Source organism: Acanthaster planci, linkage group LG07 (assembly GCF_054643075.1).
Source record: "Acanthaster planci isolate LZ-2023a linkage group LG07, COTS_SCS, whole genome shotgun sequence".
NCBI classification, from domain to species: domain Eukaryota; kingdom Metazoa; phylum Echinodermata; class Asteroidea; order Valvatida; family Acanthasteridae; genus Acanthaster; species Acanthaster planci.
The window spans coordinates 10,716,652-10,744,571 of record NC_141783.1 but is presented as its reverse complement, the minus strand read 5'-3'; the positions used below and the strand labels follow the sequence as shown (position 1 = coordinate 10,744,571).

General features: G+C 39.3%; 1 protein-coding gene across 5 annotated transcripts in view; it reads left to right on the top strand.

Moving 5' to 3' along the window:
• The first annotated feature begins 226 nt into the window (after window positions 1-226).
• The window catches only part of LOC110973612 (zinc finger ZZ-type and EF-hand domain-containing protein 1-like), a 68,955-nt gene continuing 41,261 nt past the window's right edge, over window positions 227-27,920 (top strand). For 4 of the 5 annotated variants that reach the window (XM_087138984.1, XM_022224538.2, XM_022224535.2 and 1 more), the window contains exons 1-27: window positions 227-436; window positions 2,654-2,693; window positions 4,098-4,182; window positions 5,388-5,469; window positions 6,169-6,240; window positions 6,909-7,053; window positions 7,954-8,018; window positions 8,531-8,657; window positions 9,261-9,360; window positions 10,075-10,287; window positions 11,401-11,532; window positions 12,063-12,194; window positions 13,237-13,353; window positions 14,322-14,428; window positions 15,366-15,446; window positions 16,161-16,259; window positions 16,994-17,073; window positions 17,306-17,361; window positions 17,868-17,957; window positions 18,576-18,638; window positions 19,468-19,630; window positions 19,939-20,040; window positions 22,649-22,752; window positions 24,338-24,494; window positions 26,126-26,273; window positions 26,539-26,609; window positions 27,403-27,507. In XM_087138984.1, coding sequence (XP_086995110.1) covers window positions 368-436; window positions 2,654-2,693; window positions 4,098-4,182; window positions 5,388-5,469; window positions 6,169-6,240; window positions 6,909-7,053; window positions 7,954-8,018; window positions 8,531-8,657; window positions 9,261-9,360; window positions 10,075-10,287; window positions 11,401-11,532; window positions 12,063-12,194; window positions 13,237-13,353; window positions 14,322-14,428; window positions 15,366-15,446; window positions 16,161-16,259; window positions 16,994-17,073; window positions 17,306-17,361; window positions 17,868-17,957; window positions 18,576-18,638; window positions 19,468-19,630; window positions 19,939-20,040; window positions 22,649-22,752; window positions 24,338-24,494; window positions 26,126-26,273; window positions 26,539-26,609; window positions 27,403-27,507 — 2,805 coding nt within the window. In that variant the 5' untranslated portion in view covers window positions 227-367. The remainder of the gene's footprint in view (window positions 437-2,653; window positions 2,694-4,097; window positions 4,183-5,387; window positions 5,470-6,168; window positions 6,241-6,908; window positions 7,054-7,953; window positions 8,019-8,530; window positions 8,658-9,260; window positions 9,361-10,074; window positions 10,288-11,400; window positions 11,533-12,062; window positions 12,195-13,236; window positions 13,354-14,321; window positions 14,429-15,365; window positions 15,447-16,160; window positions 16,260-16,993; window positions 17,074-17,305; window positions 17,362-17,867; window positions 17,958-18,575; window positions 18,639-19,467; window positions 19,631-19,938; window positions 20,041-22,648; window positions 22,753-24,337; window positions 24,495-26,125; window positions 26,274-26,538; window positions 26,610-27,402; window positions 27,508-27,920) is intronic. The other variant, XM_022224536.2, reaches the window with a different exon arrangement.

Sequence of the window (27,920 nt, the reverse complement as noted above, 5' to 3'; positions counted from 1 at the left end):
GACTTTTTGGGGGGGGACTGTTAAAAATAACGTGACAAACCCAAGGCTACAAACATGTAGTTTTCTACTGTGGAACGATGTGCATCAGACTGAAAACGAGCGGTATTGTTTTGACCCCTAAAGTACCAAAGAGATGGTGATTTGGTGTTTAAAATGGTGCAAATTTTTTTTAGTAAATAATAGAGTATCCCCTGATATAAATTGAAAGCACCTCATACATGGCTGCGCCCGTGTTTTCACCTATCCCGTGACAAGGCTTGCAACTTCCGCACGAAACCGGGTGACCCAGACCACTGCACTGGGTACTAAACTGTTCCAAAATTGACCCATTTCTTCTCCAAAGCGTCAACAAAATTGTGGAGGAGTAATGATGGGTAGTGCCTCAAGTAGTAGTACCAGCAGCAGCGATAGCGATGACGACGGTAGCTTTGACGTGGTAAGGAAATCATGAACTAGGTCAGCCCCACAGCACGTAAATGAAATGGTACTTGGCCTACTCAGGCTGGACTGCCTCCAGGCGCTAGGCCTCCGTGCCCCGAGGCTGCCTCCCACTCACATGACTCATGTGTACGGTAAAAAGTGGTTGAACGTCGAACAAATTCACTTTTCGAAATCTGTTCACTTTTCGTCTCATTTGGTCAATAAGTTCTCTGACCGCTTGTTTCATTAACAGAAATACATGACATATGACAAACATGACCAATGATTAGCTGTACTGAAGTGAAGCATGTGCCTAAAAGTACTAGGCCTGTTCCTCTTTTTCGATTTTGGACAGGATCGGTCATACTAACGCTCCACGTCATTATATATAGTAAAGTGACAACGGTTCTCAAAAATTCCAAAGACTCACCAAAAATACCTTCTTAACCACCTACGGGCTTTCTTAAATGCCAAAGGAAAACATTTGGGGCCTTTAGTGATATTTCCGACATTAAAATCTGTCAAAATCCGACCGTTTTCGCTAGACACACACACGATACTTGAACTTTTGCCGCCTGCTCTATTCAAATATACGGGCCGAGATTTTGTGACCGCAATAACTATGCGCGAACATGGTCCTCTCGGAAACACACGAGTGGCATATACGTGGTCTGGGCACAAGACTTGCTGATCGTGATAGTTGAGAGTACTACCAACGACTGTTTCCTGGTCAATACGTCTTGTGCCCCGACTACATATGGGTTGCTCCAGGGGTTTCGTTACTTAGAGGACCATGATCGCCCATAGAGTCTTGCACCAGCAAAATCTAGGCACGCGCATTTGAATGGGAGGAGGTGGCGAAAAGTTTAAGTGTTCAGCATGTGTTGAATGAAAATGGTGGACTTTTTGACCGGTTTTGAAGTCGGAAATATCACTAAAGCCCCAAAAGTTTTCTTTTGGCGTTTAAGAAAGCCAGTAGGTGGTGAAAAAGGTATTTTTGGTGAGTCTTTGGAAAAAGAGGACTACTAATGCTCCACTTAATAGAGCTAACCAATGATGACAAACTTGACAAAGGAAGCATTTGCTGCTTGCATGGCTGGGCCTGGGTGACACATTTTCTCTGTCCTTCACATGCCTCATTCATGTCATAAGTACCCATGGTACCGAGATATTTGGAGAATAATATCGCTGGGAAAGAGTTCCATATACGGACAACACTTAAGGCCCTGTGCACAAATCTATGAGCCTTGTCTGTTGGTTTTTCTAAGTAAATGCTTCGGAATTTAGCTAGGTTTCACTTTTTAGGAATGTTATCACTTTCTGATGGCTGTTATAACATTTTAAGGGAAAACTAGTGTTGTACGTACATGTACTTGCATATGGAATTCTTTCCTTTCGCTGCTCTGTAGGCGTCTTAATGGAAAGAAGCAAAAACTGTTCAAGGTCATGTTCTTGGTAATCTAACTCATGGCCCATTCTTGATGTTCTTCAGGGCCTTTTTTCATGGCATCAGAAATTTTGCATTTTACATTGCCATTAAGCCCTCAATTGGCAATTTTTACTTTTGTATGGCCAAGAAAAGAAATAGCTCTGCTTCCGATTACTTGCCTCTCAAAAATGGGACTGGTACTGTAGGTCAGAATTTCTTTTTTTCTGTATTTTTTAATCAATTATTTTGTGGGCATGAAAACTGCCAAAAATTGCCATTAAAAGTGATAATAACTTGCCTTAACTTTCCTTTTGTGTAACCGTCAATAACAGTAAAAAATTCCTTCCACTTCCCCTGTACAGTACATAGACATGTCATATTTCACTTGACCGATTTTGACTGATAGGACAACTGTGTTGAGAATGTATCTTTGAAATGTAAAAATATATAGAATCAACAATTCTTAAGAATTAAGTACAATTCACACTACTATGCACAACACAAGTCAGGTAATCACGACGGGAAACTGTCCGCATATCACATGGTAAGCGCGTGTGATGCATCTAGAGTGGCAAGCGATAAACCTCATGCTGCGGCAGGAAAGTTTGTGGAAACACACTCCCTTCAAGTACGGGCATGGTACGAGCACTACAAACCTCAAAATCATAATCACAGAAAACACGTACATAGATGAGATCAACACCACTTTCTTAAAATGTATTGTGTATGAAATACATGTATTTGAGTATTATTTTGTAATGCCAAATTTAAATATTTTTTGTTCTTTTTTAACAATGATTACAGAGTGATGGAGAAGGGCAGAGGGTCACCTCATCCAGTCCAGGTGAATATGCAGACATTTATCAAAGAAATCAAAGGCCTTGGCTGAGTAAAAAAATAACGAAGATTCTTGTACCTGCTTGCTTCTGTGTTCCTTTTTTTTTCTAGTTTTCCTCTTTTGGGATTAAATTTGAAGCATGTGTCTAAAACACTATATCAATTAATTTAGTGAAAGCTCCTTTTAATGCTCATCCAGTGATGGAAACAGCTGGAGTCACATCGCATAATGCGATACATTTTGCGCGAAAAGTAAGACAAACATGAAACTGATGTGCAGTTTTTATGAATGGAAATTTCTTTTAAGATCATGCATAGCAACGGCTACACAACCCATCCCTGCCAGGCACTGTGCACTTCCGCATGCACGCAGAGAGCTCGCTCAGCTTTACAGCAAAAATGAAATGTTTGACGAAACAAACTCACCCCCAGTTTCTTGTCCTAGTTTCATGTATCAAGAGGCCCACAGATCGTGGCGGAAACGAGGTTACTGTGATTTGGCGGGATTATATACATGTAGCACATGTAGTTCGGTACAGTACGGTACGTGCACGCACACATATGCATTCCATGCGTGAGAAATGGTGCCATGAACTACACGCAGGTACATACACCCCAGGCGCGATACATAAGCATGTGTTTAACTTCTGTCATTTCGTGGTGATCAATACGCAATAAAAATGCCGAAAGCATCGTTCAAATGTACTGTTGATAAATGGCAGAGAGAGGTAGAAATTGGCTGAAACAAGAGAATTAGTTGGAAGACACTGTCTTCTACTGTGAGTTATGTAGATTGCAAGAGGCCAAAATCAAAGCCGTTCAAAATTTTTCGGATGCTTTCATGAGGGGAATCAGTCTATACACCATGGTATATGTATACATGTAATGGTACTGAATTAGGTCCATTTATTTTTTGCTAGTCAATTTCATCATAATGCTAATCAAATAACAAAATGACTTGCAAACTGTAATCGATTTTATTTTCTTATTTCCAACACTGACATCCAAACGTTTCTGAATAACAAAGTCCTCAAAATCTATCTTCCAAGCTGGAAATTGATCTTATGGAAAAAAAATGAAAACATGAAACCAACTTTTCTCAAAGATGAGAACCAATTTTTTAATCTGCTTTCAATGTAAAAATTTTGTTTAGATTATATCAAGAATGCTAAACTTAGCCAAGTGATCAAGAAATTTCCCTTCTGATAAATTTTCCATTCACATTTCTCACAAAAACTACATTTGTAGATTTAGTATTGGCAACCTTTCTTTGTTGAGTTTTAGTTTACTTGATTTGTTGTATTGTTACATTGCAGTAGAATTGATGGTTTGAAGCAAGTTTCTGCTTCCAACGTTCTGTAATCAAAACTGACACATCATGAATATTTGTACATTGTTTGCATATTCATAGACTCAGATGGAGGAGACAATGCAGACTTTGACCTGTCACAGTTGTTTCATCATTCAAGTTTACGAGAGGCAGCATCCAAAGTCAAGTATGATTCTTATCCCACATGTGGAATTTTCTTGTGCATGTAACAAAGCAGGCCTTAAACTTTTCTTTCAAAAGGGTTTAAAGATCTAAAATTTGACTGTCAGTGGGTATATTTGAAGGGGCTTCTGGGCAAAGAATTGGGCAGGTGAGACCATGGTCACACTTTATATATGTAGAGTCATTTGCAAAAGTTTAAGACCACCTGGAATTCTATTGGCATTTCTGTCACTCTGCCTGTATTACATGGTCTCATCAAATGATTACTTAACATGTTTTTACAGTGGTGCATAACATCAGTGTAGTCCTATAGTATCACTAATACGTCATTTGGGAGACACTGTGTGGTAAATTTCTCAACCTTAGGGAGACATTGGTCATTAGGGAGACATTTCAATGCCTAATGCTCCAACTACCAGGAGGAGGCCAAATTTTACCGTCCAGATTTTTAGAGATGATAGATTAGGGTCTGAAATGAAAACAGGCAAAGTTTGGTTAAGATCAGATTAGGGAATATTGAATTATGGGACAGTACAGTTGGAAAAATTTTGTGCACGTTCTTATGGGAATGTCTCCCTAATGACCCATTTTTAGTTTAGTTTAATCTTGAGGTTAATGCATTATATAATGGTGTACCTAAATTTTTGCAAATGACTGTGCATGTGCCTAATTACAGGCGTTCTGTAAATGAAAAACTTCCTCTTTGGTTGCAGAGGAAGTGTTACACCATTCATTGGCATGTACCGTAGACCAAAGGCATGCCTCATGCAAACAAGCGAGTAGCAGATTTGTCTATTCCTAATTCACTTGGACCTATTCCAGCTCTGGCAAATGACAGCAGGAAAGCATTGGGCATCGGACTATCTTCTGTAACCATCCTGGAAAGATCTTGTAACAGTAAATTGTGAAGCTAATCAAATACTTGGAGAAAAAATACTTGATGAGAGTCTGGAGTTGATTAGCAGGGATGGTGTTTAATCATATCATTTCTTTGGAAGAAAGACTGTTTCATGTATATGTTTGTCTATACTCAATTATTAATTATAGATAATATCTTGTCAATGTTTAAAATTTCCAAGTTAGTTTTAATGGTATTGCTGTTAAAGATTTGACAAGGATGATTTGTTAATCGGTGATTACTGTGATTCATTTCATGCTATGTAAATGCTGTGTCATTACTATTTTAACTGTTTCTAACTTTGTCGACAGGGATTACATTCCAGAGACGATGCTTCAAAAACATCACAGTCACTTACTGAGATGGCTGGAGGAGAAAGACCAACATCATGAGGTGAGTTCCTGAATGAGACTGAAGAACAGAGGCCCATTTCATCGAGCTACCAAGCACAAGAATCTGCTTTGCAAAGAAAATGGTCAGCAAAACTGCGTTATCAGACATTTCATACAAAATAGTGTGTTATTATTTCACTCATGAGCGAAATGAATTAGTTTACATCATGTTGACAGTCAAATTGCAAATAAAACACTACAACCATAAAAGTGTTCATCATAATAGTCACTTCAATTAAAAAAACTACATGTAAATACTACGGTAAATTAACCGTAAAATCGCATCATAAGGACAATTAATTAAGTTAAAAATACAATAACCTTAAGAGCACATTCACTAAAAAAATCAAAAATTGTTCCTTTTTATGTGTATATCTCTTTTGACTGGCTTGCCCCTGATTTCTGTTCATCAAAGAAATTTGCCCAGCAACAATTTCTGCTCAGGAACTTGATAAGATTTGTAACAGTAGTGGCTCCAATGGGGGATGAACACTTTCCTGTTTTTCTACATTTTCGTTCACCTTAACATTATATTATAACTTAGAAAAGAGAATTCTCACTAAAAGTCCTCCCCACTTATCTTCCGTCTCACCTCCACTTTGGCCACCCTCTTTCATTTTTGTTGTAAATGCTGGATCCACCATTGTGTAATATGGATGTACTGTCATTTGTGTATGTGTTGGTTTCTTCTTTTTTTCAGGAGACTGTTTCCTTGTCACAGTTCTGTGAATTTCTGATGGCAAGAGGTGTTGGACGAGACGAATGTGTAGAAGTATGCTTTGCCATTTATTTGGTCGAAAGTAGTCCAAATAATTTTCCATCAAATAAAACAATTTCCTGTTTAAACATGGCAGATCACCACAGATGATTTTGGATAGACAGTGAAGTACCATAAAATAAAAAAGAGCCTATTTTGAGTGTTCTTTCATAATTTGGAATTGGGCTGTCTTGTAAATTATCTTTTTTGCAATTTGGCTCACAAAGAAAGACATTTTTTACGAGTAAATTTGTGCAGTTTTCATTCAGTGTAATCTAGGATTTTGTTGTGGTCAATTTGCACTTCACCCCCCACATGCATGCCAGTCTCTGCATTGAACACATGCCTTGAGGAAAGTTAACCTAGTTGGCATACCAGTTAGCATCTTGGAACAACAGTATGTGTGATTTTCATAAATTTGGTATCACAAAGTCTGTAGCTGCAAGACATCAATGGAAAACTTATAAAGACTCAGCACATTTTAAAAAAAAGCATTGCGTTGATGCTGAAGAACATGCATAGGGGAATTCTGTCTAGGTAATTTTTGGCTTATTTACAAATGAGAATGGAGGTTCAGTGACAGTTCTTGCCTTTTAGAAAGTAACTTCACTCAGAGTATCGCTATGAGTCTGATTTGTCAAGAGATTCAATGGTAGTGTGATTTGGCTATGGCTCTTCCTCAGGCATTTGATCAGTTTGATGTGGATGGTGAAGGCTGTGCCGATGTGACCAGCATGTTGGAAACCTTCAAGTCATCCAATGGAGCCAACTTTTCAGGAGAGCTGTCCTACGTTGTGCGCACACTCCAGACTTGTAGCCTTACCCCAGGTAAGCCCGGAAAAGTTTGGAAAAGTATAGGAGAGCAGTCTTTGTTACCAGAAAGCACACGTTTCTGTAGTCTGACAATATGAAAAACACCAACAGAACACAACAGGGAAACGCAAGACATTGCAGCAATGTTGCCTGGTGCTGTAGACACATGCATGTATTCACATTGTCACTATTTGTGCAGCGCAGTACAGTTGTTCACCGTGCGTGGTCTACACACTTGAAAACACACCCGCGCTGCACGCAGCGCTATGAGCGAAATCAATTTTGGATGGTGCCCACAACGTGATTCTTTCTATTCTGCATGCGCGGGGCACCATTGCTAAACTTTCTTTTAGTCAAATTTTACCTTCGTTTTTTGTCATTCCATGGTGAAACATCTGTTGTGGATATAATTATTAAATCATTTTCTATTAAATTTATGTACTTTATTTAATACATAATTCAATATTTCCAGTCATTATAAACTAATAAAGTTCAGTGTAAAAGAAAAACTGGGTCAAACCTTTTTCCTTAACGTTGAATGGACTAGGGGATGTTTACTTTTTATAATTGCCAGCTGTGTGTAGGCCTACCTCGAGGTCAGGTTGTCACTGTCAGAAAAATTAATAGTTATTTCATGTACAGGTAGGTATGCACTTGCTACATTGTATTGTGTTACTATATTGTATTGCACTGATGTATTGAGTGTCCAACCTGAATTAAGGCTTTGAAAAATCAAACTCTTGACCTGAAAAGTCCTGGAATATTTTTTCACAAGGGTATATGAACCCTGATAAATGTACCACAAACCACAAATTTTGAGTCGCGTTCTACATGTATGAACAAACCATTACATCAATAAGGCCTTGCACTGTAGCGATACCTGAGAGGTCTGTGTTTTTTGGCCCATTTTGACAGGACTTGTGGATGTCTATTCTACGAACAGAGAGGGCATAGGTCACCACGGAAAGAGGCTAATCAAAGTAGGCATTTGGATTTTTCCACTGATACTTTATTCACTCTCCTATTTAACATGGCAAATGAATTATGTTTATGTACCTACCTGTATCCAGAGTCCCAGATTATTTTTAAGCATTGATTCTCAACAATTTTTTGTATCAACAAATAGCAACATGGAATGTCTGTTTTTACTTCATCCAACCCAGATCCACTTATATCTGACTCTCGATTTCATTTTTATGGATACGTAACTGCCTAGTCATTGTCAATTTAAGCAGTACCCAAATTTTGACATGATGCAGAAGTGTGACTTAACTGCATTACCACATCTTGAAAGATTTTTATGGAATCGGGAATTTTCCAATTATGTGCCAAAGTCAGAAGGGGGTAATTTGATAAACGTTAAATAAATGAAATAATAAAACCCAAAATGTAGCCACACAAAAACTTTTCGCCTGAGACAGGAGATGCATGTCATGCCAAGGTAAGAATGCTTCAAGCAGCTTGGTAAAACTAGTTCCCTCTCTCTGCACAGTACATTGTGAGGAATCGGGCACCGAGCACCAGCTTGCCGTTCTTCTTCTTAGACAGTTTCAGTAACATCACTTCGATGAGGCTGCTAGTACTCAAGAAATTTCTCAGCCAGAAACAGAAAGAAACAGGTAAGGAAGATGCAACTGCCCTGAAAGTGCTGCTGCGGGAAGTTTGGGGTTTGAGTCCCACCTGAGTACGCTTGTGGGATTTTCACAAGCCTTCGAGGGCAAACACTGAGTACACAGTGTTATAATACACGTCGGGCGGGGCAGAAGTCCAAAAAATTAACAATAATTGGACTTTCATAAATTGAGATGTAATGTTCCCTGTGAAAATCCTGTTTGCATACTCTAGATTAACCCTATTCCCTTAGGCCAGCAATATGATAGCCCAAAACAGTCCCAAATCCTTTGATATCAATATGATTTTATGAAGTCACAGGAAAGACATCAAGTCTGCGTCTAACAATCTTAGAGGCACATCTTTGGAATGTTTTCCAGGTGTGCATTATGAGAGGGACTCTAAGGATACACATGATGTTTCAATACAAAGGGCATGCATGTATGTGGAAACTGCTTTCAAATAATGCTGTTTGTTGAAAAACAAAATATCTGTTGAAAATGAGCACTTGGGTGTTGCTGGATCTTTGGGGATTTGTATATGATGTGATGTCCTCTGCTTCAGTGCCTGTTCTCATAGAACTATTTATTCTTGCGTGGTTGTGTCCTCAGCTTTGAAGGAGATGATACAGGACGAAGGGGGTAGCATCAAGGCTGTCAACAAGTGTTACAAGTGGATCCGTGTGTCCACCTCCCACAATGGAGCCCAACTGTAAGGACTATAAGCATGCTTTATATAAAAACAATCCACAAATCAACTCACCATTGTAAAACCTAGTGGGAATTACGGGAAATCAATTGTGCACATGTGTTGGAAATAGATTTGCATGGTGTCCACTCACAGTTCAGTACACTGGTAAGAAAAATGTCAGCTGGTCATTTCTTAACTAGAAAATTTGTTTTGCAAGCAGATCTCCATGTCACCAGCTTACCTGTTTTCAGTGCTGGCCACCTCGAGCAGAAGCACTCCCTCAAGAATTGAAAAGAACCATGTTGGTCGGTAGTGCTCATTGTCTTGGTAGTGAAGGGACCATAACGCATGCACTTCATAGTCATAGTCGTTTGTGAACCAGGGAAGGGCTGTTCCTACCAAAGGAGCTTGCATTGCTATCAAAATAGTGCCCTCTCTTGGTCCATTTTGCCCTGGATATTTAGAACGGAGATCCTGATTTGTACAGCAGATCCATCACTCAAATAATCATTGTTGAACAACAGGAGTCCCTGCAAGTCCACCACTAGTCATGCAGTCTTAAGCCAAGTCAAGGCTGTTCACATGAATTGTGACGAAAGCATTCCTTTGTTTCTGGTCACCCTTTTTCTTGTGACCGGTCCTGTGGCCAGGCTTGCAAAAAAGACTTGCAATGTGACATGTGATGGACTCTAACCACAGTCCTGTCACTAACTGCCAGTGATGTTTTATGTGCAGGCTGGAAGACAATGATCCAAGCACCTACTGGCAGTCCAACGGCCATGCTCGTTCCCACTGGATTCGCTTGCGACTGAAAGACGACGTTTGCCTGCAGCAGCTGTCTATCAAGGTGGCCCAGTCTGACCAGAGCTACATGCCCCAGGAGGTTGTGGTGCTGACTGGCCGAAGCCCCAACTCCCTGCACACCATCCGAGAAGTCTCCATCCCTAGGTCAGTTCAGCTTTGGTGGAAATGCTCGAGAATTTTGGCATCAGCACTTGGAAGAAGTTCAGATCCACCAAGTGGACTTCATTATTTTTGTTCAATACCTTGGTTGAAATGCACCAAAGTTTTTCCATTCATACTCGGAAGCAACGGGTTCAGGGTTCGAATCCACCCAAGCAGCCTCAGCCTTTCCTTTGTGCATTGACCATCAAACGTCCATGTTTGTAAGCTTTATTCACACCTAACCAGTTCAGTATTTGGCAGTTAGCTTCAGGCCTCAACATTAATTTTTTTAAATACTTGTCCATTGGGCAAGTAGCCCGATCAAAGGTTAATTTGCTGACTGCTGTTGGCCACGAAAAACAGACACTTTCTTTTCAAGAAAAAAGTACCTGTCCATCGGGCAATTTGTCCTTAATTTTTTTACTTGTCCGAAAGAGGAAATTAATTGTCTCGGGCAGTTGGACAACCGTTAATGTCAAGGCCTGGTTAGCTTGTTGGTCGAGTACTTTTTGAGCACCAACATGGCTGCTGAATATTGAAGTGGTTAAGTGCAAAAAGAAAAGGTTGCAAAATAAATGTAAGTTTTTTGAATTGTGGTTTAAGATTTCAGATCACAGCTGTGTAAAGATAGTTTTGAGGAGATAAAGGCCTGGCTGAATACTTGTCAAGTTTTCAGTTACCTTGTTTAGTCAGAAAGTTCTTGACTACAGCAATGGTTGACTAAAGGAAATTTGTCACAATTTCATAAACTCGGAACATACTGCACTGAGAAAAGCAAGTGTAAACTACATACATGTGTTGTAAGTGTTAAACACTATTTATGGCCATGGGAACTTCTTAGAAGTTTAAACCCATTCGGGTTGCCCTTAAATAAAGAAAAATTAGGCTTTTCTACATTATTTCAGTTTAATATTCTGCTGAAATTGCTTTATTTCAATTGGAATAGTTCTGTTTCATATTTATCTATAAAGAGCTGGCTAGTTGAGTGGATTTGCCAGAATACGTCTCTTTTGACCCTCATTTAACTGAGTGATGGATAAAGTGTGACCAATATGTTTTTCTAAGTGACACTTTTCTACTCTTAATCTTCACATTCTATTTTGTTACTTTTTTCAGCAGTTTGACGGGAGATGTGACTCTGCTTGACAATGCCCATGTTACAGGCCCTTATGTACAGATCAACATCGTCCGTTGCCATAGTGATGGCTGTGATGTCAGAATTCATGGTGTCAAGACAGCTGGATATAGGTGAGAAATTGATTGAACCAACCAATAAAAACAAAGTGCTTAAAATGGGTAGCTCAGTGACCTTTTGTAAATGAAAACAGATTTTATTTAAAAATACAGAAAGTTCCATTTTTGTTTGGTTCATATTAAGTTGCACAGACAGTAGACAATACAATACTTCTTTTCCTTCAAAATGAGTTGTGTTTTGTGTTATTAAGATTTTTTATACTTACGTCAGCTCCTTGTCAAACTTTTATCATCAGCCTTTATTAAAAAAATGCTGCAGTTTGAAGAAAGTAAGGGAAATTTCCAGTTGTATTTTTTATCCTGGGCCTGTTTAACGGGCTGAAACTTTGAGGACTAATATTTGCAACATTTGATATAATGGCCTCGTCATAATGATTTTGCGTCATTGCGGTCATTGGGCCTAGATATTTCCCAACAATTTTGTTAATTTTTGATTTTGTTTGCACATAATCACCTCGACTTTAATGCTCAGCCTCTCCTGAGTGATAGCCTACAGTTTTTACTCTCATTTTTTACTGCAATAGGTTGATTCCAGACTCCGAGGTTTCTGTCCAAGATGCTTCCATCATTTGGTATTTCAATATTGTTGCCTCCACTTCAACAGTTGCCATGGCAACAAACCCACAACTGAAACAGATGATCCTTAAACACACAAGGTAAGCTGTTTTTGCGCTTTTCAGAGTACCATTTTTTTTTGCTCCATTCATGTTGCATGCAGAAAAAAATATTTTGTAGTAGTAGTATTTCACATTTTTGAATTATTGAAAAATTAAAATGATTTTAATTATGAAATCTGATTTTTGAAGTAATGTGAACATTTATGTTTTGTACAATGTTATTTTACATGTAACTCTAGTTTTGGTTTGTTTTCCTTTTTAAATTAGATTGTATGAAGCTTTTTCAAACTTGGTTTGGGGAATGTGATCTTTACAAATTTACATGTGTTACAGAACTGGTTCTAGAAGAATTTGTATAAACCAAATTTATGGTTTATTGAACAATTTGACAATGAACTAGTCCATATGGCCCAACCCATGGTCTTTTAATTACAGCTGTGATTTCGTCCGACATGCATGCACCTGTGCATGTTATGCTCACAGCTGCAACATGCAGTGAGGGATCAGAGCGAAGCGCGTATCAGCCCTAAAAGAGCCAGGCCATTTTGGACTGTCTTACAGCCAGGGGATTCTGCCCCCCCCCCTGGAACTCAGCTGTCCAATGTCCAGTTTTTAAAAACTTGGCATGTATATAGAAACACTCATCAGTACAAATGTGAAGTACAACTTAGTGCCACATATGGTTTGTAGTTACGGGCTGCTGAAGTTCAATGCTGCACTTGTGCCAACCCTGTATGCATTGAGCACGGTAGTGGAAAAAGCATTCATTTTGGCTGACCTTTTGGAAAAGATGGGTGTTGTACGAGAACGTTATAAACAATTTTCACCAAAGTTGTATCAAAATCTCTGCCAGAGTTACTGGAAACTGGAAACAAAAAAGCAGGGCAGTGATATCGGTATCAATGTTGGGGGGTGGACAGATTCTGCCTCCCATCCCCAGCTTTTTTTAGGGTTACTGGCTCATGTGTACAGTGGGCGGGGTTTACTGGGCATTGTCACCAAAGGTGGGAGGGTGAAGAACACAATTCATATATTAAATGTCTTGCATATTTTCTCTTTTGTCCTTTCTCTGTCCCCCCAGGACTGCATTATCTCACATGCCACCTTTGTCTCTGGCCCCCGCTAGACTTGGCCGGAATCCCTTCCCCAGCCCACTGGTTTTGAATCAGGCTGAGGAATTCCTCACATCCATTGCAAGGTGAGGTTTCTGGCTCATAGTGTGGTTTCGTTCAGCAAAATGCATAAAAGAATTATAAATATTTCGTGTGAGCATTGCTTGATACATCATTAAGGAGCAGTAATTGAGACCTTACGTTTATAAATGTTCTTCCTGTAACTAAAACTGTAACTGCTTCTCATTGTCTCCTCTTTTAATGTTGGTGAACATGGGTCGTTTGGCGGCTGCCCGAGGTGCCATGTTTAAATGTATTCATTGTTCCACGCTTAATGTCTTCATTTTACAGCGCATTTGAATATATCTATATGAAATTTGCACTTTATAAATGAATAAATTATTAATTATTATTATAGATCCTACCTGTTCCTGTCTGATGCTTAACCCTAACCTGCTAGGCTCCTGTACTGAACCTCACAAAATCCAACAGGGTCATGTACCTATCTATGTACTTGTACATGCAGGTCACTGTACCAAACCTGATAAACTCCAACAGAATGAGCCTGTTGGAGTTTGAGTGATGTGGTATGGATGGGTCTATGCAGTATAGGATGACTTGCACTGAACAGTACCAAACCTGACAAAATCAAGCATAGTCCAACAATTGGTACAGCAAGCCAGACACTGCACACAATGAATCCTGTGTGTCCAACTCACACAGAATCCAACACCATTTCCCTGGGCCTTTCATCCCAAGTCTCACAAAATTCAACAAGAAGTTCATCAGACATGGTACCAAACCTGCCCAAACCTCACAAGACCTGCTGTTGGAGTATGGCAGGTTTGGGGTAGTTAAGGTTAAACTCTGTTTTCCTTTTTTGCCGTGTGATGTAGACATACTGAAGCGTAGCATTTTATTGTCTGAAGTGTGTTTAATGATGTGATGGACAATAAGGAATCCTGCATTCTGCAAGAATCAGAAGGGTTCACCAATGATGTTAGGGGAATTAGATCAATGTTTTCAACCGACGTGTATGCTTTGCGGTTTGCAGGAATTCTGATGGCACCTTGGACATGGAGGGGATTAAGATTCTGTTGGAGTTGTCGCTGGCAAGGGGCATTGTGGGCCAGGTGATCAAGGCATTGCAGAGTGTGCTGGGTGAGTCAGCCTCGTCCAGCTGTGCCTTCCTCTCTGACTCTCTGGTATATGATATCGAGACCAAATGAAAGAACACCCGTATTCAACTGGGCGTCGTACAGTTCAATATTCCCTGTTTAAAAATTTGGCCACACTGAGCTGCTGTCTCCAAAGCAAAGGGCCTGGTTGGAGCAAGACACCGATGCAAGAGGCCAGTGTGTCCTTTAAGGCTCTTAAATGAAGTACAAAAAAAAAAATAGGAATTGTTCTAATGATGGCTGAAACCCAGGAGAACTTCAAACAATCATGGACAAATAACACAACATGGTCTTCAGGCCAGTCTTCAATAATTCTTTTTTAGTATGCCTGAGAAAGAGCTCACTGAGCTTTTTGTTTATGAATAACAAGCTTAAATGAACTTTATATGTGGGTCAGAATATTGAGGGCTTCTGTTGATTTTACATTGTGCAAGATTCTCTTAAGGAATCTCAAAACGGGTGATGTACTTCTCATTTTGAGATCACGTTTTCATATTCTCTGGTAATTTGATACCGCTGTGTTGCCATGAACTCTTAACAGTTGTCCGGCAAAAGTTCAGGACTGTTAGGGTTTTTTGCTCAAGCCACAGGCCAATGGCTTCTGTAGGTGCCCATGTTCTTTCCAGTCCCAAGTATGACATTTACACATAGCTTAGGATTTGACAACTTGTTAATAGGCTTAGGAGAAACCCATCAACAAGCTTTTGGAGATAACGAGCAGAGTATTACTGATCAAAATGTGGATTGTTTATCATTCACTTTTTCTCTCTCAAAATCTTTATACCACTCAAATTAGACGTTTTTCTGCAGTGTGTTTCCAAACCCACGGTAAATGACTGTCATTTTCATGCAATAAGAAACTCTAACTTTCGTGGTCAGATATGTCATGTGTTCTTTAAATTTGTTGTTGGCATTGACAGAAAGCAAGGAAGACACGCTAGGGGCTGTCAATTTACTGAAGTCGCTGAATGCGGTTGCTGAGAAAATGATGAGAAAATACGGTGAGTAGGTGATGTCTCCTTTTTGAAATCTAAACAGCAGAGTAAAGGGATCCCATACAGTTCAGGCTTAAATTCATGCACAGTTTTTTTCTGTCTTCATGCTTGTATCCATTGGTAATGACACCTCAGACTTTCTTTTAATTCGATATTACACCAACGCAAGCTTGCCTTTTTTTAAATCACTGTACTGGCTCATTGTTTGGCGTGTAGGTTGCAGCAGCGTGGATACTCCAGACACACTTGGTTTATTGTTAGGGTTAGCAGCTACTTTTGAGTTGCAGGGTCAGGTTGTTTAGTTTTATTATCAATATTGTAGTCGAGTATGTTTCAAGTCCCAGGTTTACTGCCAAATACTGAGCCAGTTAGAAAGGAACAAGGCTGAAGAATTTACAGTAAATGGGAAATAGGAAGATTTTAGACTTAAGATTATTGCAGTATTGGTTTAAAAAAGAGACAGAATTCTTTTCCTAGTGCTTTTCTCCTGGAAAACGTCTGGGATTGTCTTAAATCTTAAATGTATTTTGTGTTCTTACCCTTTTGCATTCATTATCCAATATCCGTATTTTTTCCACTTTGTTCACACCTAACCAGTTCAATATTTAGCAGTAAGTCTCAAAAGAACTGGAAAACACTAGTTATTAAATGATGGTATGATTCACAGTTCTGTACTTGACCAAAGGATCTTAGGAATCTTTTGTCTCTGCATTCCCTTAGGTGCCCAGTTTTCTGTGACTGTAGCAGGATGTGACGGTGGGGAGAAGGACAGTTTCTCTGGCCCCAGCAAAGTGCTCACCAGCAGCTGGACAAGTGACCGTAAGCTTGCAAGTTGTGATCAATATTGTAACCAAGTCATCTTTTCTACAAGTCAAGTCAAGAGCCATTTTTCCTACAAGTGTCGTCAAGTCAAGTTTACTTTTTTCAGTCAAGTCATGAATAATTTTTTCCCGAATTCTCATCACAAATTTTAAAAATTGACTCAAGTCTAACAGGAGTGCAAGGCAATGACTTGAGTCAGTAGCGTTAGTTGTAACACTACATCAAAATGACTTTTTTTCCTTCATATATAATAACAGATTTGAACCAGTCTTGGGGCAAGTTCGATGAAGGACCATTAGTTAACTAGTGGTTAGTTTGTGACTTCCTAGTGCATGTTCCGTGAAGCTGAGGTGCAAACGACCCTAGTCAACCATTATCAAGTCCTTAGGCCGAAGGGGAGAAAAGATGGCCGCAGGAAGGGCAAAATACCAAAAAGAAACAAGAAATGTGAAAATCATCAATTACTAGTGACGTACTGTTTTTCCGGTATTGTTCTTATAACTGGTCGTCTCTGCACTGTGCTATTACAAACGATTTATGGCAACAAACGATGCGACCAACCTCGATAGGCCAGTCACAAAAAGTTGACTAGACTAGTCCAACCATCGTGGACTAGCATTCATTCGATGAGAGTTAGTCAAACTATGGTTAACTATGGTCCTTCATTGAACTTGCCCATTGCTGTCTGACTTTGAGAAACCTTTAAATGTGACCTCTTTTGCACTTTGCAGCATACTTGTCTGAAAAGACAAAAGTCAACATGTTGTTTGTCAGTGAAACTCCTGTCTATGTTACAAAGCTACAAATCAAGGTAATTAATAACGCACACAATTTACTAAGTAAAAAAATTGTGATATTTCCTTATCAGTGTTATAGTACATGAAATATGCAAACTGGTTCTTTTATTGTACTGTGTTAAAACCCTAACTCCCCAAGGGTGTATGTAAAATGATATTAAAATCGGAGGATTTGGGAGTGTTAGGGTTAAAGCTTCTGTCAGTAAATGGCGCTTTCACTTTATTTTTTGGCTAATTTTTCTGTAGGTTTGTAAAGGAGCAATTGGACCTGCAGCAGGCTTTGTGTTTGTCTATGATGACAAGTGAGTTGAGATCATATGATCTTTTGGTTTGTCTCTTGGTTTTGAGGTAACCTCAGTGAGTCTTTGACTTAATTTCATACTGCTGCTTAGCAGCTGTTTTTGTGCTGACAGAGCCTCTAAGCAGAAAAACCATTAAGCAGATAAAGCAACAGGTTAAAAATGCTTGTAACTTTTGAGGAAGAGTTGCTGAAATGGGTGGCGTAACAATAAACATTTTTATGCATGTGCAACTGCGAGCACAACCACGCTGTAATAGAGTGCTTCAGCAGCATTTTTTTCTACTATACTTAGCACATTTTTACAGTAATTGTTTGCAACACCATGAAATTGGGCCCAGGGTAGACTTGAGCTCAACCTCTAATTGGATTTGAAAATGGAACCCTGAGATGCTGTGGTATTATCTCTTTTGTGGAGCTGTTACATGGTTCCCATGAATCAAATTATCTGCGATATCAAATGTTTTATGTAATTTAATGTATCTGTGTTATGCCTAACTCTTTACTTAGGGAGGAGTTTGAACTGGAACGTCACCTTGCCAATTTTGAGAAGTATGACACCTGGACTCCCAATGAGTATCGTATTCTTCAGGGACTAAGGTAGCTCTTGACAAATGATCAGTAGCAAAGAGTTTGATATCTTGTTTAACCACAGCCTGGCTTTGCCATCTTAAGATTAAATACCACTTGACTTTTATGAGTATCCAAACGGGATGTTGTTAGATGTGATCAGTCAATCCTTTGGCAAAGTCTGTGGATCTTTCTACCGTCAACCGATCACCTTTCCTTTCTTATTCGTGGTTGTATAGTATTGTTTCAAAAAGGAGAGACAAAATCCGAGATTTCCTTCAGGATTAACCAGTAACACAGCATGATCAAATGTTGCAGTGACATACATGTCATGTTACAGCCAAGAGTACCAAAATTTGGCATGTGTTCTTTCTAAAGTTATATATTGATAATACTTGAGGTAAACAGTGTAAGCACAGAATAGGAACAGATGAAATCTGACCAAGTTATGCAATTATACTGGACCTCATGGATTACACCTTAGATTACAACAGTTGGCCCTTTAGACACTTTACTTTGTCCGAGGTAGGATCTTTTTGGCAAATCTGTTGGTTCAAGTGAAAAGTCTCCACTGATGTGCAAGGTTAGACAACCCTTCCATTTGTTGTTAACCTTGTTCATTTTGGCTGGATGTGCTTTGCATGTTAGATCTGCCGCCATTGCTGGGAAGCCAGACAACCCCGTTGCTTTCTTCACTCTGAACAATGACTGGTAAGTTTAGGCCCTGAGTGAGTTCTTCATCAGTCTACATGCTACATTCGTATCATGAATGGTCTCTGCATTGATGCGTCGGAAACTGGGCAGTTTTTGTTCCACAGCAGCACCTCTGCACCCAGCTCTATCCTCTCGTACCTCATTTCTCTTTCCTCACTGGACAGCATCTAGGCAGTAAATCTTTCCTAAATGCACACTGTATGACACGGTACACTCTTCTTAAATGCACAAAAATTTTATTTGACATCCTTTTGGGGTTAGTGTTAGGGGAGACACTGTTCAGTTTGATGGTTTTCTATCCACACTGTCAAGCCAAACTTTGCTCGTACATTTCTAAGAAAGGGTTGCTCATTGACTTATTGCCATGCACTAATACATTACAGTGAATAAAAAAATGCCAGCAAGCAGGTGCTTGTGCAGAAGTCAATGCAGCATTGAGGTTTTTCCTGATAGTGACACAGTTTGATCTTGATTATGGAAATTTTGCATGAGCCTAAAAACTACAAATGCACCGAAATATCTTCAACAGTAGGAAAACGAAACTTAAAAACAAGGTCAATTGAAACACAAAGGTGTATTTTGCAATGATTGTAGCCAAAAAAGTCATTGCTTAGACTCTATAGGGACTTTTCACACTTTATTCCCTGGAATCGTTGCTTCATTGATGTATGTCCAGAATTTCCTGAATGCCTTCACTTGCAAAAAATGACTTGAATTATAAAACCTTGCCCATTGTTAAAGCTGTATCACTTGACCCTACCTCTTGTCCATCACTCTTTAGAACTGAAAAGAAATCTGTCTAAACTGATGTTTCTGTCTCCCCAAGGGATGAAGTGGACATTCAGCTAGATGAGATCACCCTCGGCCGCTACATCCTGGTCAAGTTCCTGAGACCGAGAGACCCTGTCAATGCAGAGAGGCTTGGAATCCTGGGCATCAGGTTCTATGGCCATGTTGCCAATTCGGCTGTCATGGACAATACAATCAAGGTAAAGTTGGTTGAGGAAATGGTTACAGTCAGGGATAGATTTCAGAAATGGATTTTTTTCCCTCTAAGTTACTTCCATAGCTGAAAGTAGCTTTGCTCAGTTCAAAGAGGAAAGCAGGAAATGTCTACAAAGTTCAAGCCCAATTTTCAGAATATCATTTTGACAGAAATTTGCTCAAATTCAGGAATGCTATAAACTTGAACACAGTCTTGCCGGTTAGTGATAGGCAGATCACGAATAGTAATGTGGTGTTGTTTTTTTCTGACACTATGTTTATTGAATTATTTTATTTGTTTGGCTCTTTCCAGTTGCTGATTTCACCACTTCCATTTGACCAGGATGTCCCAGTCCCTTCTGCTGAACTGTGCATCAGAGTACTTCATTTCATTGTTAGGATGTCAAAATATCAGGTAAAGGAGTTGACTGAGTTTGGTTAGGTTCCAGACGCAAGTGGACTCCAGTGTGTTTTTTTTCTTGAGCAGATTGAAAACCCTGACTAGTCATATCAGTAACAGAGTGTAACCACAGCACATGAATTCTCCTGTTACCATTGGAAATGTACGTGTAACCCATGGTTCACATTTCAAAATAGCAGGAACCAAATCTAATTCCCTTTTGAAAAAACTTTTGACCTCACACAATTCAGGATTTGTGTACGAAAGAGATTTTGCTTTATTGGAGGAAATAAACAAGCCAATCAGTATGAGAAATATGAAGTGAATGCAGAGAACACCAATTCAGATGGCCATAAATTAAAATAAGAGATATACAGAAAATGCAGGATCCTGTTAAGCTAGAATACACTTTGAGCTCAAGGGAAAAATGGCGCCAAAGTTCTAGATGTAGAGATAAGTTGGGACAAGAGAACAGGAGTCCGTTCATGTTGTGTAGACAGTGGCAATAGTGAAGAGCAAAAGTTCAGCGGAAGAAATGTAACGCAAAGGAATACTTGCGGATCTTGCAAGATTGATGCTGGTGATTAATGCCACAGATGCCTTGGTGTACTTGCGCTGTGTCTGCAACTCACAATAGGTCAGTGGCTGGGATGCCTGGGGACAGCTCTTCAGGTGGACTACAGAGACTCCCCTCCAGACCCTCTGTCAGAACATGCAGTTCACTAACTAAGATGGAGAGCATAGTGGTCCGTGCCACATTACTAATATAAAAACGTTTACCAGGTCAGACCAACGCAACCGACTTTCTATGGGTTACATGCTTTGGTAGATGTACATTGTGTATGGACCTCAAAATAAAATACCAACTTGCATGTAAGTTAACATGTAAAAGGAAGAATTATCTGAGGCATTGGCTTAGAACAAATCTTAAAACTAGACAGGATCTCCCTAGGAATACATTTCTCCGTCCCACATATCATGAGGTAGGAATTAATTGGTGAAAACTCCAACTCTTAATCAGACTTGTTATATATAGGTACATATGAAAACAAAGTCTAAAGCTTGACTAAGAGACAATTCATATCTCTAACTTCTGATGAATTCAACACACATCAGAATCTGTTGAATATTCATGAACCCTGTTCAAATAAACCAGTCATCGGAAAAACATTGCAAAAGCATCAGTCCAGACTGTAGGACTACAGTCAGTCTGTCACTGACACCATGGATATGATGGGTAATAAGTCCTGACTTACACATATATTCAAAATCTGCTCATATTTCTCAATGCAGTGAGGGGCACAACTTATTCCCAGCTTCCACTAAGTTATAAGTCAAAATGATTGAAAAGTGCACTCAAACTACCTCAAATAATTCACCAAACACATGTCTTAAGCTAAATGTAAATGCAAAGCTTTCTGAGGAAACATCGCTTTTGGATCAAGTCTCAGAACATTACTGGCTAGTGGAAATTATGAGATATATGTACCGAAACCTTCAACTTCATAAATTTGCTTGGACTTCTCAAAATATCCCAAAGTCCAGACTTCATAAATCAATCTGTACACTTCACAGTGAAAAATGCAATGACTAAACCCCAGAAAAGATACACAATAGTATAAAATGATATAAATAGGAACTCAAACTTACCTAAGATGGAGAGCCAGCACTTGTGAACATAAGAGGAAGACTTGGATTTTGAAGTCCTCCAGTCCAAAGGAAAATAGTGCAGAGTGAAGACAAACTTCAGCAGGCATGTAGTCAGCATGATGGCAAAATTTGGAATGCCAGGCTTGCCCAAACTCTGGGGCAAACTGCCACCCAGAACACGCCCTTGCCACATGACCAGCTCAGGCTCTCATTGGAAAACTTTAAAAATGTCACCCATGACTCCAATACTGATTGGTCGTTTAGTATCTAGGCAGATGAGCACTCAGCAGAAGTTTGTGGCTTCCCAGCTTTGGTAGGGTGTGAATAACAACTAGCGATTGAAGGCAGTGGATACAAAGAGCATCCTGTGATCTCCTAGGAAAGCAGGAACATTAAATATAAACTGGAGAAAGAGCAGGCTATCTGACAAAAGGAATAGGCAATAGATCAAAGGTTTAACACTGGAACACTGCTTACCAGTAGAAAAGTCAAGAGCTCAGGAAAGAAAAGGAAAAGGAAAACATAGTCATAAAGAAATAAAATTTGAAATTGTAACCCAAGACCTGTTTTGGGACGGGTTACATCTGTAAGGTGACTCACCGAGCATCCCTGCAGGATCCAAGCAGAGAAAATTGGCTGGGCTAACAGCTGCATATGGATATCCTATAAAGTTTAAATTAGGCTCATTTTAAAATCTGAAGACAGAACCAAGTAATGATTGAGCCTTGTGGAGGAAATGTTTGACTTGCATTACTCAAAGCTTGATGTGTTGATCATTGCCTGTCCAAACGTGCTTCAGAGCATCTCCGCTATGATTTATTTCACCTTCAGACTTTCAACAGTACATTTGTTTGTACTCCTGAAAAGATGAAAAAAGTTCTTGATTTCACCTGTCTGTGGTTTGAAAAAAGTTTGAAGCAAGTCAAGAGGCTCATATAATATCAAAGAGTTGATTTTTGTTTTCAATTTTAAGGAAATAAAGAAAGGTGAGAATTCCAATTCTAAAGTGGGTGCCCTGGACATGCAGTCATTGTCACTGGATCTACTCAGCAAGTTCTACTACTCTGTACCGACCACGTAAGTAGGATCTTGCAACCATCCATTCGACAGCTTTTGCTGCTATCAAGAGCACCATGTTGTAGTTTTTGTGGCATTCAAGTAAAGATTTGCTTTTATGGCAGGCCACTTGTATGCCAAATGTTAAAAATCTTCTCAGGAAATTATGAGGATTGTTACGGATGATTCACAGTACACTGTCTGAACTAAAATGGTCACTGTACAACTGCTTGCTTGATATTATGCATATGTAAGAGAGGCTTTGCAAGATACGGTTAGGGCGCCAGATGGAGCATCAGTTTGTGTGGTCTGGTGACATTATGTGCAATTTTCTATCTGTTATTAAGCCTGCACATGTGACAGAATCGCACTTGCCAATGTAAAACACGTCAAGTGTTGATTTTTTATTCGCTGGTTTTTTTTGGCCTTTTTTCAGTCATTTCAATCATGCATGATTACATTAAAAATGGGATAAATATCTGAATGTGTATTTGTTAATCATTTAAGTTTCAAAGTGAGATTGGGTTGGGACACAAGGTTGTCAATGGAGGCTGCCATTTTGGATTACTACTGCCATTGGAAACAGCGTCTGATTTCTAAATATATGCATCATGACAAGTACATGAAGCAAAACAATGGAAAGATACATAATAGTTACATATAGCCATTCACGTAGACAACCTGTCCATTATCATGTATTATCCTGCACTTGATCATCCAACCTTCATTGTTTGTGGGTGGTACCAAACAGCACAAAGACGGTTGTACCTCATTCAATATTAATCATTGTTCACATATAAACAATTCCAACTAAGATCACTGTGACTGGACAACATTAAAACTGACAAGTTCTTGTCCAAAATGAACAGTAAAGCAAGCAGATATCAGCTTTTGTCCTAGTAATAGGTGCTGTGGGAAACAGCCACTCCTTGGGTATCTTATATGGCATGCTGTATTATGAATTGCCGTTGTTTAATGTGCTGTTGTGTGTTAAACTGAAGTGTACGTCTTAAGCTGTCAGCCAATGTTCAGAAAGGGAACAGTGCTGGTCCTTTCATCTGACCAGGTCAAATTGATTGTTCAAATGTTTAACCTGAAATTCATTTGAATATACCATTGTAAAGTGGAGTTTCGATAGCCAAGCCCATAGAAGCAGTTTGGTTGATACATGAAATATCACATCATAATCATCATAATAATTTAGGAAAAGTTGGTAACAAGAAGCAGAACTATCATTTTCCTTGTAGGTTATAAGGGGACAAGTTGGTTTCAAACATGTGGAATATTATTTCGTTTTATTTTAGTATGTTGCACCAACAGATTTTTGAATTGAAAAATAAATATTTTAACACTCAATAATCCTTTTTATATTAATATATTCACAACAGGCATAATCACTCAAAAGCAAAATAAAATGAAGTCTCCACACTGGACAGGAGTCTTCATGTATTCAACACCCTGGTGGTGCTAATCACACACAATCTCAGTGGATTTTGCATTGACATTGCTAACATATTGTACAGTATCACAGACTCCTGCTTAGTACCAGTACAGTTCTTCATGGTGGTATTGCTCCGCCCCCTTTTGTTTTTGCTTTGTTATTTAGGACTCCCCAGTGGACATTGGTTCGAATGCTGACCCTCAAGCTGCTACACGCCAGCTATGCCCACATCATGAGCAAGCTGGACAGCGAGACGGCCAAACTCAAACTGAAGAAGGTCGTCACCCAGGCCCTCAAGGGAGCAGTGGCCACAGTGCAGAAGGTCAGACATAGCCTAGAGAGGCCTCCAAATCCTTGAGCTAAAAAGACTTATTTGTGTGGAGATTGTTGCACTTTTCCTGCAGGCTTTGACAGAATCACTCAGCTGGGGCTGGAAATTACAAAGAACTCCATGGGGAATGCCTGTAGCCACAATCATAGACCTGTGTGTAACTTCAAGCCACAACCTAGTAATTCGGACATGGCCATAGTGAGACAAAAATAACCACTCCATTGTCGCCTGTTGGTGGCGCACTGTGTTGTAAACATGTCATATTCTTTGTGGCTTTATGAATATATTCAATCACTGAGTTTTTGGAAGTGTAGACCCTTTGCAGAAATTGCTAAGGCCTCTAAGGGGATGCTCAAGAGAGGAAAGATGAGAATCTTTGGTGGTTCATAAATGTGTGAATAGTTTATAAAAGATCAATCACATTGCTTTGATGTAACATGGTTAAACAGAGAATTGGTCATTGTTACCCATATTATGACTAACATGGCAGCTTCTCTGCGCATTTATAAAAACATTCTCATTTTTCAACTTAAGTTCCACTGTGAGAATGCTCAGAGTAAAAAAATGCGTCAGTGAGGGTGACGAACAAATTTTGCGATTTGATGATGTCATAATATGGCTCTCGTTTCCCCTTTGTTTCTTGACTTTGCGGCTGTAATAGGGGTTTTATGGCACAAGAACTGAGTAAAATGGGTAAAGTAAATTTAGATGTCATTCTTGGCAAATGACCACGACCATCTGCCTGAAATTCATCAGGACCTTACTCCAATTCGAATGGGGACTGATCAACTTCATCTTATGATCCAGTGTTGATCAACACTGTCAATGGAAAAGCAATTCTAATTTCGCTCTCACTGTCTGACCTCTTTTAATTCATAGTTACATGCAAGCAAGCTCGGCGTTCATGTGGGCGTGTTCGCCCCGAATTAATGAAACAGTCGTATAATCCACTCAAGCAGGAACAAAAGAGGGCGTATTTTGAAATGAAATTGAAAGTCGCACTCACTGCATAGGCGCGTAAGTATATGGTCTTCGCGTGCATGCCAAATGCGTGCAAGAACCCGGTTGGAAAACTTAGTACCATCTGTCTTTCTTTCGCTCAGGCTGGATTACTGAGCCGTAGTGTGACGTCATCAGAACAGGCTTCTATTAGATGCTCCCAATAACTTTCATTTTTAGTTTTCCTGTTATGAATGAGGACTTCAACTCCTGCTGTTGACATCAGTAGCAATTTTTATATTATTTTTACCGACTAGATCGTTTTAAATATATTTCATAAAAATTGAAATTGTGAAATACTAATGTGATTGATCTTTAAATATATGCTGACCTCAGGTATGAGCGCACAGTTGTCAACCAAGTGCGAATCAAAGCTTATTGGTCACTGTATACTTTGCTCGGTCTCTGTTGTTTGCAGTATTCATTTATTCCCAAAAGTTGCTACAGAAAATATCAAAGTGGTCTTGTTTTGCATATGTACCATTTATGTTTTAAAATTGTCTTTATTTGTTCTTTTTTTAGTGGAACTTGTTAACTGTTGGGGAAAGTGTGACAATAACATTGCACAGTGAAGTCCAAAAATTTAATTTGAAACTCGTCCTTGCTTTTTCCTTTCATTTCAGGAGACTGCCAAACCAGATTGGTTGGTCCAGTGGGAGGAATGCAGCCAGGTCATGTTCATTCATCTCTGTGACTTGGTCAACAAGGAGACCCCAGCCGAAGGCCCTGAGTTGCTGCTGCAGGAGGCGGCCAAGGAAGCCATCCTCGATGGTTAGTGCTGGACTCTGCATGTGAACAGCAGAGAGTGTAGTGTGTTACTGGAAAAATGGCCTGAAAGACTCATTTGGGCGATTCAGTCCCGTTTTACTTCTTTGATATTGGACAGGATTCCGAATTCTGTGACAAAAAACTTTGCTGAACAATTTACAAGTATTTGTTTGCGAAAGTTCATTACGCAGTTACGGGATGGCTGAAAACCTCTTGTAGTTTACTTTCTTTTAGAATGCCAATTTGTTCAAGTTTCTTTCTGTGATAGGAGCTGCTGTCTTCTTCCCAGACAAAGAGAAGCGGAAGAAAGAACTGTTTCATCTCCTGGATATACTGAGTGTAAGCACTTTAACATTTTCATAAGCACGTGACATTTTGGACTGTCGGTTCTTTTTCATGCAACTAGATCAACATCATGACATACTGAACAGTCAGATTGCTCCATTCCTTGTACTGTAAACTTTAAGGTAATGCATTTGGGGGCAATAATCACATTGTATGAAATCACTAAATTGAGGGTTGTTTTTGAGGGTCAGCTCAATTTATGAGTTGATATTTCACACTTTTAAGGTGAGTAGTTTACAAGCTGAGAGGACTAATATACACAGCAAGTGTGTTCGATTATTTCCGTAGCACTTTCCCAGTGATTTTGTTACATGTAGATGGACACAATCTCTGGTTATAAGCAAACAATCTCAGGTTACTCAAAGTGCTTAGCCAGGCCAAGAGGTTCAAATTAATTTACTTTATGGATCCAAGTAGTTCAAAAGAAACAGAAATCTAAACGCATATCTGGCCTTTCTTTCACAGAACTTAGAAAGACTTGAGCCAATTTGCTACAACATTCATTCGTTTTTATGAACAATTTACAAGGTTGTTAACTTATCTTTGCAGTGTTCGACTAAGCTGCCATGTTTTTGCATTGTATTGTGGGATGCTTCCCTTTAGTAACAAGCTTGGCAGGCCAGTCACTTGGGCCAGGCCTGAGCGAGTGCAAGGTGTCACGTGAGTGTCAAATTAAACACAGTCACACTTGCATAAGTAAGTGCAGGGGAAGTAACAGAACAGGCTGCTATTGGTCATTCTGGTAGCGTCCCTGGATGGTAACCGTGCATTTATTTCTCATTAACAGAGCAACGTGGAACCAGCTACTAACCTGGTATTCCAGTCTTTGTGTCACCACTTCGGAAGCGTTGACACAAGCGGTCTACTCAGTCTACCCTCCAACCCAACGGAGGTGAGTGAATTAATCTTGTGTTTCAGATAGATAGTTTTATTGGTCATGGCATATTCAAATGCCTGTTATGTTTGAATGTTCAGAAACTGAAATATAAAAAAAATTGAATTAATGAACGAGACAAGACATTTAAAACACAGGAGTTTATATCCCACCCTTTTGCTGAAACTGTTGCTGATCAAGGTTTTCTCAAAAAGTTACAAAAACTACAGAGTTTTTGGCATTGTTATAGCTTTATATTGTTAATCTTTAATACTGTTATGAATAAAACGTATTCTGTGAATATTCCATGATATGAGATAAAAATGATATATTAGAAGTGTAGAATTGGCATTTTTCAGGTAGAAAACACCATCGTTTTTCTTGCAAGCTCATCGATAATTGGCATTTCCCGTGATCAGAGGGTAATTTTT